Source organism: Neodiprion fabricii, chromosome 2, assembly GCF_021155785.1.
Source record: "Neodiprion fabricii isolate iyNeoFabr1 chromosome 2, iyNeoFabr1.1, whole genome shotgun sequence".
NCBI lineage: Eukaryota > Metazoa > Arthropoda > Insecta > Hymenoptera > Diprionidae > Neodiprion > Neodiprion fabricii.
In genome coordinates, this window is record NC_060240.1 from 14,987,912 (window position 1) to 15,007,313 (window position 19,402).

At 39.0% G+C, this 19,402-nt stretch overlaps 2 protein-coding genes across 13 annotated transcripts; one reads left to right on the plus strand and one right to left on the minus strand.

Moving 5' to 3' along the window:
- The first annotated feature begins 343 nt into the window (after positions 1-343).
- LOC124176831 (kinesin-related protein 12-like) lies at positions 344-5,935 on the plus strand. 12 transcript variants are annotated; one of them, XM_046558569.1, is made up of 7 exons: positions 405-722; positions 936-967; positions 1,200-1,259; positions 1,679-1,721; positions 1,901-2,154; positions 2,324-2,608; positions 4,883-5,935. In XM_046558569.1, the coding sequence occupies exons 2-7, from the start codon at positions 939-941 to the stop codon at positions 5,115-5,117; spliced, it is 906 nt and encodes a 301-aa protein (XP_046414525.1). In that variant the 5' UTR covers positions 405-722; positions 936-938; the 3' UTR covers positions 5,118-5,935. The 12 variants fall into 12 exon arrangements, with proteins under 12 accessions (XP_046414528.1, XP_046414530.1, XP_046414536.1 ...); XM_046558573.1 differs by lacking the exon at positions 1,200-1,259; XM_046558578.1 differs by lacking the exon at positions 1,200-1,259 and having other exon boundaries at positions 1,937-2,154.
- LOC124176828 (fatty acid synthase) lies at positions 5,485-18,298 on the minus strand. The gene is made up of 16 exons (XM_046558561.1): positions 17,997-18,298; positions 17,418-17,668; positions 17,100-17,331; positions 16,529-16,947; positions 15,928-16,221; positions 15,566-15,776; positions 15,213-15,373; positions 14,778-15,095; positions 13,859-14,669; positions 13,351-13,749; positions 11,279-13,248; positions 10,298-11,132; positions 9,546-10,018; positions 9,191-9,445; positions 8,788-9,042; positions 5,485-6,174 (listed from the first exon to the last, which is right to left on the minus strand). Exons 1-16 carry the CDS (start codon positions 18,187-18,189, stop codon positions 5,986-5,988), a joined length of 7,266 nt encoding a protein of 2,421 aa, XP_046414517.1. The 5' UTR covers positions 18,190-18,298; the 3' UTR covers positions 5,485-5,985.
- Positions 18,299-19,402: the final 1,104 nt, after the last annotated feature.

Here is a 19,402-nt window from a genome sequence, read left to right on the forward strand (position 1 = left end):
GCGCTAATGTGCCAAATATGACACACCAGGCACCAACGGGTCCGTCAGACCAAAAACGGCTACATTCAATGCATCTATGTACATACATGCATACAAGTGTTCCGAAATCGTGATTGGAGGTCGTCGAAATGTTTGAATTCAACTGTCAGTTAACCCAAGAAGGACTACGTTAAAGTCGGTTAGAAATTTATCGAAGCAAACCATCTCTCGTCTTCTAATCCAGTCGTAATTTACAATTCTGCTTAACGATTAGCTCTAAGATTCAAAGAATAACGAACAAAGACGAGGTAATCATCATAACTAAAATTTTTGTTAAAACGTTCGAACGCGACGGTATGTTCCGGAATGTTCCAACTAGTTCTCGCCTCGGTTATTGAACTGGCAGCAATGGTCAAACTTGTGGAGCAGCGTGCGAGCGTAGCAGGCCTTGTGATTGTGCGTTGGCCAACACGGGTGGGGAATGTCATTTGTGTTGTGTAGTTCACAGCATATTCACGAACTCACGCGAGACTTGCGCCAGCAAAGAGAAACTGCGAGAAAAGTGAGTCTCGTTCAACATTCTGTCAAGTAATTCCGAACATTGTTCGTAAACCTGGCAAGTTTTTAGCATTATCCTTTAATTGGTGGATAAAAGAGTGGTAAAAAACCGACAATACAAATACGTAGTTAACATAAATCACGACTATCGCCCTGCAGGCAATATCTGATTGGCAGCGTAAGAGGTATGTAGTATGTATATGGCAATTTTATTTTTGTTTTACAATGGGAATACCTCACGGTCTTGCACTAGTAATACATAAGCAGTGTGCTCAGCATAAATTCGGCGGAAAGTATTGCGCTGTATCAGACACGAATTTTGCACAGCAAATGACACGTTGTAAAGTCTTTCAAAGTTTCTCCAGGCAGTTTTTGTGCTGGATTCGAAACGTTTTCAGGTTATGGATCAGGGAGCAGATCTGAATCAAAGGTTAGATATAGAGAAAGTCCGTTTAAAAAATCCCCGGCTATGTTATTTGTGCCAATGATGGTGAACAGGAATGAAACAAACTCCTATACTATACCAACAATGAAGATAAGCAAATTCGAATGACAACCTATCGACAACCGTACAAGTTTTATAATTGGATGGTTCAAAATAATGAAACTCTGGTGTTCTTGAACCGGTTTTAATGATTTTTGGCTTATTTTGATCTCCACAGAGATTTCCAGAGAACGCTCGAACAAAAAGTTATCTCCGGAATGGATAAAAATAAATTAGTGTAAGTATGGTAGAGTAGACATTCCTCATTAATTACACTTGCACATTGTAACTCTACCTATTATGATTCAAGGTTTCCTCAAAATTTTTCTGCAAACTATATGAGGAAATCTGATCAGCAAGTAAAATCAGCCAAAGAACAGTAGAATTGCATCTAAAACACCAGAGTTTAATCGTTTACAACGTATCGTTTTAATTGTAAAACCTCTCCTCAAATTGTTAATGTCTTAAAGCATGTGTTGTTTCAAATTTTTTCCGATTGATTTAAATTACATGGTAGAGATGCTATTTTATTTATGTTCACTATCATTGGTGCAAACAATATTGCTAGAGATTTCTTAAACAATTTTTTTGCTGTTCTTAAATTTTGATTCAGATTGTGATGCCCATTTATACTTAATATTTCCATGTTAACTACAGAAGGAACAACAATAGGCAGTCTTTGGAACGGTCAGATTTTACAGTTAGTACTTATTTAATATAGCTTGAGAATATTAAGCTCTAAAGTAAATTTATATGTAAAGCAAAACCTGCATTTGTAAGTAATTCATTATAAGTTGATCAATTAGGCAGAAAAAAATAACTGAATTGAGATATTGGGTAGTAATGGCTTTGCAATACCATCTAAACCCTCCGATGCAGAGTACGATGGGTGGAGCTAACCTCCATACTCCACAGTCTGTATTCCAACATATGATGGGTCAGCAAAACTCGCCGCAACAAGGCGGACCTTGGCTGCAAATGCCACAGGTCCCAGCGTTGTCTATGCCATGGAGCGTTCCAGCTTTGCAGCAACCTGATTTGATCAGGTTTACTGGTGAAAGAAGCCAGCCTGCCTATGACACAATGTCGCTGCATCAAAAAAGAAAGTTGAGCACACCAGATATCACAGATACGTAAGTGCCAGTAGAAAATATTTTCTGCATCTAACTAACATCTAGAGTGAGATCTAGAGTTCCCCAAAATACAGATATGGCAGAATTTATGAGTATAGTCAAACATTTCTACCATATGGAATTCGAAAGAAAACAAAATGCATTAATGCATACATGTGTTCAATTACAGTCGGCAAATTAAGCAATTTATTACCGAAGAAAAGATGGCCTCACACTTTCAAGGTCTGCACATCAGTTCCAACTATCAAGCTCAAAATTCACCTCCTTCGACATCGACAGCTCACTCGCCACAGCGTGTGTGTAATAATTTAGAATATATGAACTCGAATATGGAAAGTGCTGAGGGCATAAACTTAGATCAAAATGACTGCAGAAAACCTAGACTGGTCATATCTGAGGAAGTCAGACGGCTACAAGAAGAACCCCTAATTCCTACCTCTCTGTTATCCAAACTGTAAGTATTTTATTCTCTGTGAGTATCATTGTATTAGATTGGGCTGATTTTTGTGGAGTTTCTTTCACAGGATTTGGAAGAATAAATGTTTCGTTTCCAAAAAGTGGGGTGAAAGTTCCTTTTACGGATGCCATTATAAGTTTGAACTTATCTCCATTATTAATGCGTTAAGGGGTTACCCTACTGACATGGATATATCAACAGGCTAATTTTCAGGAATTAATTTCGGAAAAACTGCTGATGCTATATTAATAATTTTTTGATATCAACTCATGTACACATTAATCGGTTCACTAGTAAGCACTCATATATCTGCAAAAACAAAGTGCCACAACTGGTAAGGACTTATCTATGAGATCCGTGAATATCTCTGTTAGTTTCGAACGTATTTACATCAAATTTGATATGCCTATGTTTTTTGGGGCGCTGATTACGAATTTCAACTCGAAATTCGAAAATTTAAAATGGCGGATCTAATATGGTGACATCGACTGAGTAACGGTATTCCACTGTGATTGTCACCTCCGTTATTAGCTGTTGATAAATATGACTACAACCCCAGAGTGTGCCACAGGAAAGCTGCGGTAGGATTTCACACCTGCTTCACAGGCCTTCCCGCGGCACAGTCTGGGGTAGTGGTCATATTTATCAACAGTTAATAACGGAGGGGACAGTCGTTGAATACCGTTAGTCAGTCGATGCCACCATATTGGATTCGCCATATTGAATTTTCAAATTTCGATTTCAGATTCGTAATCAGCGATCCAAAAAACTGCTTATTGTGAAGGTTTTCTGTTGAATACAAAATTATTTGTTCCTACCAGTTTTGGCACGAAACGTTGATTTGGGATCCATCAGTGAACCGGTTAAGGAGTGTGTTCAAAAAATTTGATCAAAAAAAAAAAAAAAAATACAATTTGATAGAGATATGTCTTCGCGCCTTTCAATAGTTTTTGTGCAGGGTTAATTATTGTACATGACATCACAAGTATCGGTGGTCTGATACAAAAATAAAAATATAGTCATTGACTACGTTGTATTGGCTACCGACCGACAGAGCGTTTTTCTTTTTTCCTCTTTGGTGAAATGAAAAAAATTTCCGATTTTACGATGTTTTCAGCTCAAAAATATGTTGTATTTTGATTACATGGTGGCCACTTGTCAGGGAAAACCTGGTAATCTGGAAAGAGTCAGGGAATTCTTGAATTGGTCAGGGAAGTCAGGGAAAAGTCAGGGAATCTTTCATTTGGTCAAGGAAAATGTACGGTGGTCCGGCACAGCGAGAAAAAACTAGGCTTCCACGATAAATCGAAGTTCGAAAAAATTGCATGCTAGAAATTCGTAGTTAATAAAAATCGTGTCGAGAAATGAAGTACTTTTCGGTCCAAAAATTTCAGATTACATACGAGACATTTTTATAAATTTCATAGAACGAACATTGCCTCCCGGTCATATTTCTTCGATTAGCGCTGAGCACCCAAAAAGATATATTAAATAGAGTGGACAAGATGCAGGGGTTAGCATAAGTGGAAAGGATGTCTACGCAATAAGTACGTTTCTGTATGGATCTAAATATTAAATTAAAATTTTCCTTCAACAAGTTGTAAAATATTCGCTGTAAGCATCTACGTCACAAAATAATTTTAAAAAAAGTATTGTTATGCTTAATGTGTATAAATTAATTTTTATCACCATTAAATAGATTATGACCATATTTTTGAATACCGATCAATTTGTAGCTTCACTAAATAGTTACTGTTATTGGCACTATTACTTAGCATTTTAGTCAGGGAAAGAACGTGAATTTGGTCATAAAAGTCAAGGAAAAGGCAGGGAATTTTTTTGACTGTTTATAGTAGCCACCATTTATTAATAAGTATTGCACAAAAAATGAGAACGATATAATCAGTCGTCAGCCGGAAATCACTATTTCTTTGAACATGTGTACCAAATTTTAAGTCGATTCATGGATTACAGATCGAGATATCGTGTACACCGTTTTGAAAAATATAGTTTCGAGAAAAAAGTATTCGAAATCTTTTGAAGTGGAAAAATTTAATTTACATATCTTACCGTTTATCCACCATTCCTGTCTCGTATTATATATAAATCTTGACCTCGGAAACTACTTTTTAGAGAGGAAAAAATAAATATTTTCACGTTGATAATTTCGCAGTAGGGTAGCGCCTTGACACTTCTTGGGTGTAGTAACTTGAATATTAGTAACAAGGAAGGAAAAAGCCAGGCTTATATGTGAAAGTCTGTCTTTTTCAGTGAACGACCCTCAATGGCACTAGTACTTTGGGAACCACCGAGTAAACACCTTGCCCGGGTATTACCAGTACCTCGAGATACACCAACGCCAATACCAAACTTCCTTGAAGATGGCAACAACAACAATAACAATAACAATAACAATAACAATAGAAACAGCAACAACAACAATAATAACAACGGTATAATAGATTTAAATCAATGTTCTCCACAACTCGAGCCCATGGAGCTTTGAAAGAATCTACGAAACCATACGTTATTCGTTACTAATAATAAGTTTTAAACAATAGCCATCAGGATTCTCGCATAATATCTGATCAAATTATTTTCCTTCTATATCCTCATCACTTGCGCAAAGAATCGATCAACGATTCTTCGTCAATGATTAGTAATGGCAATGCAAACGAACACTGTCATATTTAAAGTGTTGAAATTACTGAATACTGTTACTTTTTATGTAAGCGATAGGAAACTTTATTGTCCAAGTTAGCTCTAGCTTATATTATCGAATAAATGTTGTTACGTTTTCTCTTAATTATATAAGTTGCAATATAAGTTCACGTGTGAGAAATTTATTGAAACCGCTCATTTGAGAGCAACAATTGTGGTGATTTTTTTTTTTTTTATTTGAGATCGTAAGATTGTGTGAGGTACTCAAATATAAGCGGCCCCAACAGTCAGTAACAGGATACTTGGTAACGATAGACTTTAACGAGATTTCGGGCGGAGTGACCCAATCTAAACTTGTTACTGGATGATGAGGCTGACTTTAATAAATATACACGTGTGTTTGATAAATTCGAGGATAAATGTTGAAATGATGTCATTATTACTATAGCAGGACCAGTACAGTGGGAAATTCAATTTCGCATTCTATTTATGTATAATCTGTTTTACATTAAAACGTGGTTACATAAAAATGATTGTATTGCATACTGTTTATTTTTTTCGTGCCAAGCACTTTTCAATCAGACAATAATTGGCATGAGCTTGGAAGCAAGCTTCACTAAATTACGACCATTCGAGTTGTTTTTCATAACAGGATGTTAATCATTTTGGATAAAAAATCAAATAAGTTCAGGACCTATTATCTTTTAACCAACTTAACTTCTGCTGACATTACTTGCAGGAATGATGGGTGCTAGGTTTGCACCATCTTCCATTATGCTTTTCTTGAACGACGCAGCATCTTCGATAGGTTCTCCGTTTATAGCTGTAGCGCAGATATTATCTTCCAACATTGTAACGTGATTCCCTTCAACGTAGTGCACTTCTATCTTTCCCTGAGTAATCTATGAAGGAAATGAAAATTAATGGTAGCAAACAGTTCAATGTTGACGATGGTGACTTCTGACAACAGCAGGTAAGCAATATCAGAAATTCATCTTTGGAAGACCCAAATACTACTATGATCTTGGCTTCTCAACGTATCATAACGATACTATGTCAAGGTGGCGACAGAACCGAGAAATAAAGGAATTCTCGAAGACTTCCGAGTTCTGGAAATTTCTGGAGAGTTCGTGAAAACCTCATCAAATTTTGGGCAATTTCGGATAGATATCTTGGTTTTAGATATTGAAATTATTTCAGTTGAGGTGTTCTGATCATAAGCATAACTATCGACAAATTAAATATTTTGAAGATATTTGCAGCAGAATTGTATCACTTTTACAGTATTTATGTTCGAAATCGAACTAGTAATATTTCCACTTGCGTGTAACTGACGTATCATCTGCTCCATTTAATTACACCATTCTCTACAAGTGATCGTAAACTAATAGTGAGAAATATGACCAGAATTTTTTGAAACTACGCTCCGGACATCAGGGAAGATCCGGAAATCTCAGGGAATCTTGCGCTCTGATTTCTGTCACCACCTTGATAATTTATGTATAAATATTTTTAATTCATTTTAAGTTTCATGCAACAATTCAGATAATACAAATAAAAAAGAAAGAAAATTGCGCAAGACAGATTATCGCTTTATTCTAAGAATTTTGAAAACTCCTGGAAGTTTTACAAATGCTTCTTCTGAAACTGGTACCAATTTAGATAAGCGCACTAAGATTTCAAAGAATTCGCCAATAACTTGACATCTTTCAATTGGACTGTTTGCTTCGAAAGTCAACTCTTACGGTAATATACATACATCTACACGTCTGCAACATATAGTAGGCCAAGCAATAGAGGCTTTTTTCATGACATAAATAGTAACGGAATTCCGCCTGTGTCATCACACGAAGGCAGTCCGTAGTTGTATTTTGTCATGTTTCCTACTCGTAACTATGGTCACAACATTTTTTATTAACATTTATACTTGACAAATCCCGTTTTTTTTATAGTATTTTGCTTATAAAATCGGAACCAATGAAGCAATCTTGATGCTGTCAAGCGATGAGTTGTAGAGAATCAAAATGCGAACAAAATCTTCGTTGTTTCAAAAATTCATCAGTCCGTTACTTTTCAAGTCGTCGCAGAGGTCCTTCGGATGAAAGTAGTGATCGATATGTTCTTTATTTGTGCACAAGACAGGCGCTGTCGGATGAATAGATTTGCGCAATTGCGATTTGAACTTTTTAACGCACCATCTTTCAGACTAGCTGGATGAGTCACGAATGATCGGATTTCAATTTTTCGAAACAGTTTTGAAAGAAGGAATAAAACACCTCAAAACGTACAATATCCTTATATCCTACCAAAATGCTGTGGCATAGGTAAAAAATGATCACGGACATGACTGAAAGGCGTTGAGCGTGAGAAAGCAGTCGAGTAGTAAGGGAAAGCGGATATATAGCCATAGAAGCGCGGTGCATACGATTCATCAATTTTTTAACTCGATTATTTCAACAACTAATGAAGCAATCTCAATTACCATGTACTGTAATAAATCAGCTTCCTCTTCGTTTATTTTTTATCTATTTCATATTAATATTATGGTTCACCCACCCCAGAATGAAAAAGAAATAATTGACATAGCTCCATTCGCATCACTACTTTTATCCGAAGCGCCTGCGCCACAACTTAAAAAATGACGGACTTATAAATTTTTGAAACAACGAAGATTGTTTCTAGTTTTGAGGTATTCTCCGGTACCAATGATCCGTTCGAGTCGTTCCAAAGCTCAATTTGTACGCTTTTTGATTCTCTACAACTCATCGCTTGACAGCATCAAGATTGCTGCATTGATTTCGATTTTATAAGCAAGATACTATAAAAGAAACAGGATTTTTTGCGTGTAAATATTGATGAAAAAATTTTGTGACCATAGTTGCCAGTAGGAAACATGGAAAAATACAACTACGGACTGCCTTTCGTGTGATGGCACAGTCGGAATTCTGCTAGTATTTTTGTTACACGATATCTTATTTTCTACTTTATTGCTTGGCCTAATACATATTCTTTAACGGTTCGTGGGTTTATCTGAAATCACCACATGTTACACGTATGCAACTGAATTCTGGGAGCTGAATCCTCAATTTCACATACACTTGATTTCTTGATTGTGAAATTAATTTTGTGCGCCAGTTATCAAATTCTCCTTTGGAATATTCACGAAACATGTTTCACTGAATTTCATCCACGTTGGAATATTTCCAGCACTATTTCAAGCCAAACGCTTTCTTCTGAGAAATAATTTTTGCAATGCAACAGAAAACACTTTATAGTTTTCGAAAATTCAACCGCGAAATCAAACTTGTTTAAAAAATTGTCATCAGGAAAAAATGTCGTATTTCTAAGAATTGCACAAAACATCTGCATCTTTAATCGGATCGAGTAAATTGATTTTTTTTTATCTATTTCTAGCATTGATATGCCGGGTTCACAATGATACATTATCAAATATTGTCGGAATGAGGTTTGAGAGTAATGAAAACGACATAAGCAAAACGTTTGTAGCAGCTTACCTTTTTTAGCCCATAATCTTCCGGCATCGAACGTACGGAGTGAATCTTAGGCCTGAGTAAGATTATCGGTGTTTCTAAGGGTGACAATGCTGAGACGTCGTAATTCAAAATTGCTTTGATTCGGTGGTAAATAGCAGAACATATTTCCTGCTGAGTTTCTGTCGGGAAATCTAAATTTTTTGCTGCTGGCAACACTTTGGTGAATGCTGCCAATTTACTCTCCCAGTTGACGCAATTTTGTAATTCCTCAACAAGCTGAAACGACAGAGCTTTGTCTCTTAATCCAAAAAACTTGTGCGAGTTGAGAAAATTCATATATTCATTAAAGCCTTTTCGATACAATCAGCATTTGTGAGGTACACACAATCGTGGTAAGAATCAACAGAAAAAAACTGAAACCAACCGTTGCGGTGACGGAGGGTGCAAGCATATCCATTATCTCCGAAAGTACACGAGATTGTAGCTGGTCGTCAGTTTCTGCCATCAAGTTTTGATTAAGTACTGCTTTCATATAATCGGGTGCGCCATCAATTAACACGAGGCGACCGTGGAGACCTTCGGACTCTAAACGTCTCACAAGCTCAATAGCCACTAAACTTCCGAAAGAATATCCAGCTATTATGAAGTCTCTGCGATCTTTGTTTCTTTCCTTGACATGCTGCAAGTTGAAAAAGGACATGTACAATTGTATCAAGATTTTAGTAATTGAAAATTATTACGATCGGACATCACTTTTGATAATAATGATTTATATTTACCGGCAAGAAATAGTCTGCCATATCGCCAATCGTTACTACGTTTGGAATAGTCAGCGGAAGCTGTAAACAAGTCGTTGGAGCTCTTAGTTTAGGAGCCAATGAATTGAATACCATGTGGGTTCCTTCGATTCCCGGTAGTATGAAAACTTCTCCTCGTCTATCCTCTGCCTTAGTTGGCAGAGGCACACAAATATCTTTATTCAGATTCGCCGTTCCCAAAGTTCGAATTAGTATTTTTATACCACCTAGATCGGTCGCCAATTCTGTGATCTTTTCGTGTTTTATACTCTCTTCGAACAATTTCGCAGATAAGTCTTGCAGCTTCGCGAAATTGAGAGCACGGATATCTTGTGCAGTCATAAACACTTCGAATTCACGCTCTATGGTCTGTTTGATTTCAACAGCCATCATGGAATCCATTCCTATTTCTGCCAAAGGCGTGTGCACACTAACAGTTTTAAGGTCCTTGAGCCCTGTTAAAAATACGGTCCTTCAGGTACGAATGTCACTTGATATTGCATTAATTGAAACTTATCCAGATAAATTAGCACGAAACCTTCCTTCTAAATTATAAAATTTGTAAACATTTATAACAGATCGAAGGTTGTTATTACTTAGACCTTCGTGCAGTAAATTAAAACTAACGCTGAACCCAGATAGTAAGTGCATCAAGAAGAGTTGTTTTTTTTTCGAAGAACTGATCGGAAGAGAAACATAAGAAGTTCGAAAAATGTATATCTAGTTCAGCATACCCATTATGTTGATGACTGTATCGACAATATTTGTAGCATTAGCTCCACCTGCCCTCTTCTCAGCAACAACCATGCTTGAGACTATGGTGGAATTTTGTCGTAGAAAACCATCCAGCTCTTGCAGGCATGAAGATATTCTCTGTTGTAATGTGCCACCAATGACAATTTCTTTGTGTTCTTCCTGCATTTCTGCCACCAATCCAACGTCACCAACAGCTCCCCATTCAATGGCCAAAGCTGGGAGATTTTCTGCCGCTCTCGATTCGCAGATTCGTTCCATTATAGAGTTGGCCATTCCGTAGTTTGTTTGCCCTGCGTTCCCTCTGCCGCAGGACACTGATGAAAATACCACGAAATGCCTGAGATTTGGACACAAGATTCTGGAGAGTTTGTCCAGCTGCTTAGTAGCCCAGGCTTTAACTTTGAAAGATTCTTCGAATGATTCCACTGTTTGATTCTCACATAGGCCGTCCTTGAGTACCACTGCCAAGTTGAATATAGCATCTACTGGACCAAGTGCCGCTGCCTCTTTCAGAATAGCTTCGCACCCTTCGTGCGTCGAAGCATCTTTTCCAACAATTATGACAACTTTCACCCCCCATCCCTTCCACACATTAATTCGCATACGTTGATATCCGGTATTGATTCCTCTTCGGGATGTCAAAACTAGTTTCCTTGCTCCGCGAAGTGCCAGCCAGTCGGCGAGCTCCAGACCGAATCCACCCAAGCCACCAAGAATAAGGTAGCTGCTGTCTTCTAAACAATAGTAACGAGGTAACGCCAGAGGAAGAGTTGGCTTACCAGTTGGATTTTCATCACGGATTTTCATGATTACCTGAAAGTAAGACAGCAAAAACGAAAGTTCACATTCGATGATCACTGTCAACTCTGGACGCGATCTGAGGAAAATAGTGAGGAAATACAAATATTCTTTGACGGTAACTTAAATTATTCAAAAGTAATTTTGAAAAAGGGTCCAACCTTGCCAATGTGTTTTCCAGCTGCCATGTACCTGAAAGCTTCTTCAGTTTGATTCATGGAGAATACAGTTCTGGAAATTGGTTTGATTACACCCGCTGACAGTCCCTTTTGGAATAACGCCCTCAGTTCCTCTCTTTTACGACCGACAAAGTAAAATAAATTATCTACCAGGATGCCATAGAAGCTAATTTCCTTCAAAAATACTTCCATTCCAAGGTTATTGTTTGCTACAAGGTCAAATTTCCCAATCTCTAAAAATCGACCACCCTGTGCCAAGCAACGAACCGAGGCCTGTAATTTTTCTTCTGCCAAAGAATTCAGCACAATATCCACTCCAAGTCCTTGAGTTTCTCCAAGAATTAATTGCTCGAAGCTTGTATCTCGAGAATTGCCGATGTGATTGTCATCAATTTGTGGAAATTTCTTTTTAATGAATTCACGTTTCTCCGGAGTTCCTACTGTCGTAAAAACTTCGCAGCCCTCACAGAGAGCTAATCTTATAGCTGCTTGACCTACACCTCCGGTCCCGACATGTATTAAAACTTTATCGCCCTTTCGCATTTTGCCATTCATGTAAAGCGCATAATAAGCAGTTCCATAAGCAGCTGGGACCGTAGCTGCATCCTCTAGTGTCCAGTCATCCGGCACTGTCCAAGCAAGTTCCGCGTCACGGATACAGTAGTTTGAAAAGGATCCACACGGGATCATTCCCATGATTCGATGACCTTTCAGATCTATTCCAGAATATTCATATCCGATCACACATTCTTGCTGTAGCCTTGTTCTCCCAACAACTTCAGTTGCTAATTTTCCAGTGCTTACCATGATATCACGGAAATTCAAAGACGAGTAATGAACCTTGATCAAGCCGTCGGAGCGGGATCCCGGCTGTATTGAACCTTCCATCCACTTGAGTGAACTCAAATCACCACGCACTAGTTGAGCCAACTGAGTGTGATAAACCGGCTGTATTTTCAATGGATCCAAAGGAAGAAACCGATACGAACCCCATGATTTCCCAGAACATAGGACATTTTGTGCCAAGTCTAATCGCAATTGTTCAGAATAGAACGGATTTTCTAGAGAAAATTTCGGAGCCCTCGAATCTTGAATTAAAAGTCCTCGGACAATTTCGCCGCCTGGTTCTTTCTGAAGACAGTTAGCAAGTCCCAAAAGCCCGCTTTCGAAATTCCCTTCACTCAGAAGAAGTATTCGACGATTGCGGCTATCTTTTTTTTCTTTTTCCGCTTCTAGAGCAGCTTGAAGCTTAGATAGCCACGTGAATTCGTAATTGTTGATCGGTATAACTGCAGATATTTCGGGCAGTCTCGATTGTTTACGGAGTAAAATGATAAATTCTCGATCTGTACGTTTTTCCAGGATGACGTCAAGACCCTCACGTCTTATAGTTGCGAAAATGGCAGAATCGATACTCAACGGTTCTCTGGCTAGTAAAAATCCTCCGTCCACCATTACCGCTTGAAGTTGTTTCAGAATTTCGTGATTTTTGCTAGCGAAGACACCGTGACTAATCACCATTAAAGCATCACCGTCAGTGGACAATTTTTTTAGTTCTGAGACTGTAATAGTAGATGGCAGTACATCGTTGGTGAATTTTTCTTGGGATCCCACGACGTTGATATCGGCCTGGATTAAGGGTAAATCACTCAAAATTTCTTGAATGAGGAGGGAAGTTAGATTTTCAGGTGAGACATTATCTACTTCACCGATCAATTCGGCAGTTTTCACTTTAAAACCACGATGATTTTCAAGTGCTATGTGTGTAGCGATGCAAGCGATATCTTTCAGTGCCATTTCAGCCCGATCTCGATGAGCTATGAATTGGAACTTCTCAAGTACGGGATCCCCAGCTGGTTTTCTACGAGCAATAGCGCCCGCTTTCAGTCCTCTTATTTCCACCCCACCAGCCACAGTAAGATTTAAATCTCTGTCTACTTGCACTGTGAATTCTGCAAAAAGAAAATACGAGAATGTTCATCCTCCTAACGAAGATTAATGATAAAATATTCTTCGATACTGAATGTGGAAAATATCGAACTAGCAGCTCGTACCTTTGTCGTCGTCAGGCATACTCTGAATGGCAGTCCAATGGCTTTTAGTGTCTATGACAAGCTTCTGAATACCGGTGGGAACGTAAAGCCCTCGGGTGTCCGTTCCTAATATTTCCATCTGTAGCATATTATCCATGAAGGCTACCCAATTGTTCATCCAAGCTATGCGTCCCTTGGTCCCACTCAATGATGTACGCTTAATACCACGAAACACTCCCGCGTATTGATATCCTCTGAGACGTAACTCTTTATAAACATCTCTGCCAGTTGCATTTAGTTCATCTAATTCTTCACACAGTATCTCATCGCTTACGCGTTCTTGACTTGGGTTTGAAATAGCACGAATTAACCCAGTTACAACGGCAGTACCTCCTTCTACAACTTCAAATCTGCCTGACCCTGATAACAGTTGAATATTCAGTATAATTACCTACTAATCTGATTCGGTATTACGCTGTGGAAAAAATGACTGCACAGCATAGCGCCTTAGTATTCTACGTGATCGTACCTTTCTGAACCATGAGCGTAAGCTCAACGCTGCCTTCCTTTGGAATTGTGGTCGCTCGGTGAAATCTGACATCTTCGAATACGACTGATACTTCAGTGTACAATTCACCTCGCATCATACCCACAGTCTCCCAAATTAGTACCAAGTAACCAGTCGCAGGAAACAGATTTCTCCCATCGATTACATGGCCTGCCATCCATTCAAAGTCTTCGTCAGCCAGTGTTACTTCCACTATTCTTTCACCTGAAGTGATTTTCTCCTGCATCCTATAGCAGGTCACATACCAGTCATCAGAATGTTCCCAACGTACCAGAGGAGATATCATAGGAGTGCCATTGCTGACTGGGTACTCGATTTTAGGGTAAAGGTCGGCCAAATTTGGATGTAAACCGACTTCGTAAAGCTTGCCAACGGCTTGTAGTAAAACTTGGGTGTTATCTTTATGCCCACGTTTAGTTAAAGCCACATTGGTAACGTTCTCGTCCAAGGATCTCCGTAAAATGGCTTGCAGCAGCCCGTGTGGCGCTATTTCGATAGTAATTGCATTTGTTGGTATGAGGTTCGACGTTTCTTCGAATAAAACTGGACTTAGTAAGTTATTCGTGTGGTATTCGGCCGAGCACAATCGAGCCGAAGTAGTGTTCCACTTGTTACGAGGTACGGAAGTGCTGAGCCACTTCTGACTACGGGGTTTTGGATCAGGAATGACCTTCTGCAAGTAATTTAATAATTTTGGGCCCGCTGCTGCTATATAGCGACTATGGTATGCAATGTTGCTGCACGGGACTTCTCGAGCAAAGATGTTATTTGCCTGTAATAAGAAAGTATAACTGGAATAACGAAAACACAGAAAAGTATTTGATAAAGTTACTCATGGCTTTCGAAGAACTGTCCGTGTATACGAATGCCTAAAATGTACCTGCAACTCAGCAACGAATTTCTTCATGGACTCAGCTGGTCCGCTTATCGTGGAACTCTCGGCAGCATTGTGACAAGCTACCTCGATATCCGGTGGGCATAGATCCTTAATTTCTTCGTAACCAAGGCCCACAGCTGCCATCGATCCGTAAATCAATTCAGTTTCTATCGAAGCTAGACCTCGAGAATATGCCGACAGTACCATTTGTTCCGCAGTGAAGCAACCATCTGCATAGGCACAGCCCAACTCTCCCACCGAATGCCCAATGATATTGTCAGCTACTATTCCTATGGACGTGAGAACATCTACTAAGCCAACCTGCGAATGATGAGAAAACAAACGGGCATCAGTGTAGGTGTTATTGTGGCCTTCGATTAGTGCATAATCTTCATTGGTGAGCTCACATGGATCTTACAATAGGGTATGTCAATTTACCTGAACTGCGGCAATTCCGACAAATGAGTTCAAGATGTTGTCGAATGTTTTTGGATCCTTGTTTGTCAGAATATTGATAATGTCCACTCCGTGAGGCTTGAGGGCTGCGTCACACTTGTCAATAGCCTTGGCAAATGCAGGAATTTTCATGAGGGCTTCACCTATTGAATGCCGCAATAAAAATCACATTATATATTCATCGTTGTCTTTTCCACTGCCAGTATTGATACAAACGATATTTATTCGAAAATGCACAGAGTGATTCGCGAATGAATAACTGGTCGTATTCATAATTTAGTTTCCGGTATAAGTATATCATTCAACCTTGAACTTTGTAATCCGTCAATGCTTACCCATTCCAGCCCACTGAGAACCCATTCCAGAGAATACAAACCACACTGGCCGTTTGGCTCCGGGATAATGTTGTACGTCTCGAATGCTATCCTGTGGTAGGCCACGGGGTGGCAGAATGGTATATCCACGGTACAAGTGGCCGGGAATCTCTTCCAAATGTATACTGTGGAAGAGGCTCACGTACTCCGCGTCTGTTGCCCGACTTTCGAGCTGAAATAATCAAATTTTCAACAACTAAATTGTACAACCAAGTATAATCGATATCATACAGCACGGACAAAAGTGACGTGATTTGAGATAAGAGCTTCAATGAACCGCTAGCCAGATTTCATGTATTTCGAGACGTTTCAGTAATATTTACGCTATTCAGTATAGTTGTAACAGCCTCCTCCGTCCGCCCAGAAGCGACTACAAGTCTAGGCAAGTCGTCTTCGGGTTGGCCATTATTGATTTTCTTCTTCGAATGTGATTCCAAGAGAATATGAGCATTGGCACCGCCAAAACCAAAAGAGTTCACACCAACGTATCCACCGTCCCATGGGGTTAATTCGGTAATTACTTGAATCCTGCCATCTTCTAATGCTGTGACTCCTTCACGAGGACGCTTAAAATTTAGGTTTGGTGGAATGTATCCACTCTGCATTGCGATTATAACCTTGAAGACAGAAAAAGATCACTGTCTTATCGTTGCATGTTCATCGCACTTAATGCGATACAAACATCTTCTAACAGCTATTGACATACAGCACGTATTCAATATAGCGTCAACAAAGAAATATCACAGTACAGTACTTTATACTCTGAATAAAAATAATATGTTACATAGTGTAGCCGTATGTAGTCAAGCAATTCAAATTTTCAGACTTTCACAGGTGTGTGAGATCGATCCTTCGAATCCCTGTTAATTAGTTTTATGGTGGAAAAGTATTATCGGCATTTCGTAGTTTTAAAACTTTCAATACCTTAGCAATAGAACAAAGACCGCTGGCTGGTTCGGAATGTCCTAGGTTCGACTTGATGGAACCAATTCGTAATGGTGTAGTACGACCTGGACAGAATACTTTCTCAAGGGCGTAGACTTCTTCGGGGTCGCCAACTTTTGTTCCGGTACCGTGAGCTTCTACGTAAGCCAGGCTGGAAGGTGAAACTCGACACTCCTTATAAAATTGTTGTAACAGTGCACTCTGCATTACAGTCGAGGGAAATGTGATGCCCTGTTCCTTGAAACCATCGCAGTTCGTTTTCGTGTGAACAACTTTGGCATAAATACGTTTCGCATTTTTCGCTTTTTGGAGGAAGATCACAGATATAGTTTCGCTGCGGACGTAACCGTTAGCATCAGCATCGAACGATTTACACTTTCCATCCGAAGCGAGTACACCTAACACGGTAGGAATGAAATTAGAACATTAATACATGATCGTTACCTTTGAAATGTGTGAATGGGTCACAAATACTAAAATACCATGTCTTTTACTTCTGTCCTCGCATTAAGTTATGAATGTCGTGACTATTATGGGAAATATATCGTACCGAGTCTAGAGAATTGAAGCGAGACATATGGATGAAGGCACAAGTTGGCGCCTCCCACAATAGCAGCGTCGCACTGTCCGCTTCTGATTGCTCTGTATGCATGGTCCAAGGCAAACAGACTTGAACTGCATGCCGAGTCTACAGTGTAGCTCGGTCCATGAGATCCGAGCCAGTAAGAAATTCGATTTGCCAGCATGGCTCGACTGCAGCCTGTGATACCAAATCCGTTCACCTAAGGAAATATAAAATTCCTCTTGAGGGTAATGAGTTGTTTCGACTTCGTTCCAGACTGAATTGGAAAAACTCAACGATTCAAACCTGAAGTTTTTCATAGAACCAAGTCTTTTCAGACTCAGAAAAACAAGCACCAATGAACACGCCAGTGTTACTACCACGGAGTTGACGCGGATTAACGCCAGCATCAATAATAGCTTCGTATGCATGTTCTAACAGCATTCTGCACATGGGATCCAAAGTGTGGGCTTGCTTGAAGTGCACGCCGAAGAATAGCGAATCAAATTTTCCGATTCCATTTATTTTTCCTGTCCGTTGGGGAATTTCCGGGTGATCTAATATCAACAACAATTCACACATGACAATTCAAAATAGTCGAACGGCTCTTCAAAAAAGGGATATATTGTTGCATTTCGAATCATTGTTTAGTACAAAGACTGATTATTATAATATGATATTTTTTATGCATGTTCCATATTTATTCACAATTCATAAAATGGAAGAAAGCTATAATAAATCATTTTTGACGAAGTTCGGTAATTTCATTCCGAAATATTGAATGGAACCAGACGTGAAGGTTGTAAAAATTCATCTCACTATATCAGTCTACACAACTTTGCCCAAAACGAGGCATCATTGAAGAGATATACTTAACGTTCACACCTAATTTCCAACGCCGATCGTCATCGGTGACAAGATCAACCTTATTGAAAAGATTTTCCTGAAAATGAGTCATGTTATCCGAGTCTGGAAACCTCCCAGCGATGCCCGAAATGACCACTTCATCACCCTTTTCCGGGGTAGCAAACAAACTAGCTTCATCACAATTGGTGACGGTTTCACTTTTATCTGACATATTGCTGCTTCTGTATGCGATAAAGCCGTAAGAAGCACTACCGGTTTAGAAGTCACTGTAACTATGTATTTTAAATTTCAGCACCAGATTTTGGTCAAGAGTATTTCGAAGACCGCGAAGCAATTACGACCAGATTGAACACTCTCGAGTTTTTATAACACTGGTTCCCCCACCAGTGTCAATGATTTACGATGCATTGATTTACTGTAAGCTTATACTTCAAGAGAAACGGTTTCAAAGCTCTATTGTATTCTTGTCTATCTTATTATCTATGCAGAATGGAAACAAGTTGAATGTTTAGTAGGAGTTGAGCAACTATATTTAAAATATTACTCAGACAGTGAAATTCCTCAAATCTGTCCCTCAATGCTCATCGTGACCTTTACGGTGCGTCATTGGTCACGTGTACTACGAATTCAATTAGCTCAACGCGTAATTCCATTTCATTCCACTGTCTCTGGTAAGCTTGGATAAAACGGTTCTTCCTCCATAATCTGCTCTTTAATTTTCTACGCTTGCCGATTTTTCCAATGCTCACTTACGTTAACGAACTCCATCCAACTACATCGGGAAATTTAACATATTCACAGTACCGATGCGAATGTCTAATTTCAAACAGTGACTTGGTTTCAAAATCTGGACGAGAGAATTTCCAATACTCTTATTAGATAGTTCATACATGCTTGACAGGAAATTTTCTAAAAAATTTGCTAACTTGGCGCAGTCCCGTCAACATAAAATGAACACACATTAGGAAAACTCCAATCTGTTTTTTTCCACAAATATCTAATTCTCAGAGAACGTTGAGCTTGCATTCAATGTTGTGCGTAAAATACACTGCTCGGTGAATTTAATTGACATTGACGTTATAACCACACGGTATTGCATGAATGTGCATTAGGGCTGTAGCTGAGCAAGTGTCAGGGGGCATGAGAAGGCGCATTAATTTACACACCATGACAATAAATTAAGACGTTGCCCGCAATCATTTCCAGAAAGAAGTTAGCTTGACTACAGAACATTTTGTACGTTAAGCTCTATGACGTTTATTTGCTAGGCTTTGAACAGTAGTGGTACATCTGAATTCCGTGCAATCATATGTAATAGTAATAGTGGATCTTGCGCAAAGATTTGTATTAATTCTCCTGGATACAAATATAAGATCTTATTGAATCTCCATTATCGTAACTTCTAGTCTCATTATTTGAGAAAT

What these genes read in the sequence shown, in the direction of transcription:
- LOC124176831 (XM_046558569.1), top strand. Translation starts at nt 939, where the DNA reads ATGGATCAGGGAGCAGATCTGAATCAAAG. An exon ending in ACACCAGATATCACAGATAC is followed by an intron (nt 2,155 to 2,323) that starts GTAAGTGCCAGT and finishes GTTCAATTACAG; the next exon opens with TCGGCAAATTAAGCAATTTA. An exon ending in ACCTCTCTGTTATCCAAACT is followed by an intron (nt 2,609 to 4,882) that starts GTAAGTATTTTA and finishes TGTCTTTTTCAG; the next exon opens with TGAACGACCCTCAATGGCAC.
- LOC124176828 (XM_046558561.1), bottom strand. Translation starts at nt 18,189, where the DNA reads ATGTCAGATAAAAGTGAAACCGTCACCAATTGTGATGAAGCTAGTTTG. An exon ending in TTCTCAGTGGGCTGGAATGG is followed by an intron (nt 15,374 to 15,565) that starts GTAAGCATTGAC and finishes GGCATTCAATAG; the next exon opens with GTGAAGCCCTCATGAAAATT. An exon ending in TACGCTCATGGTTCAGAAAG is followed by an intron (nt 13,750 to 13,858) that starts GTACGATCACGT and finishes AACTGTTATCAG; the next exon opens with GGTCAGGCAGATTTGAAGTT.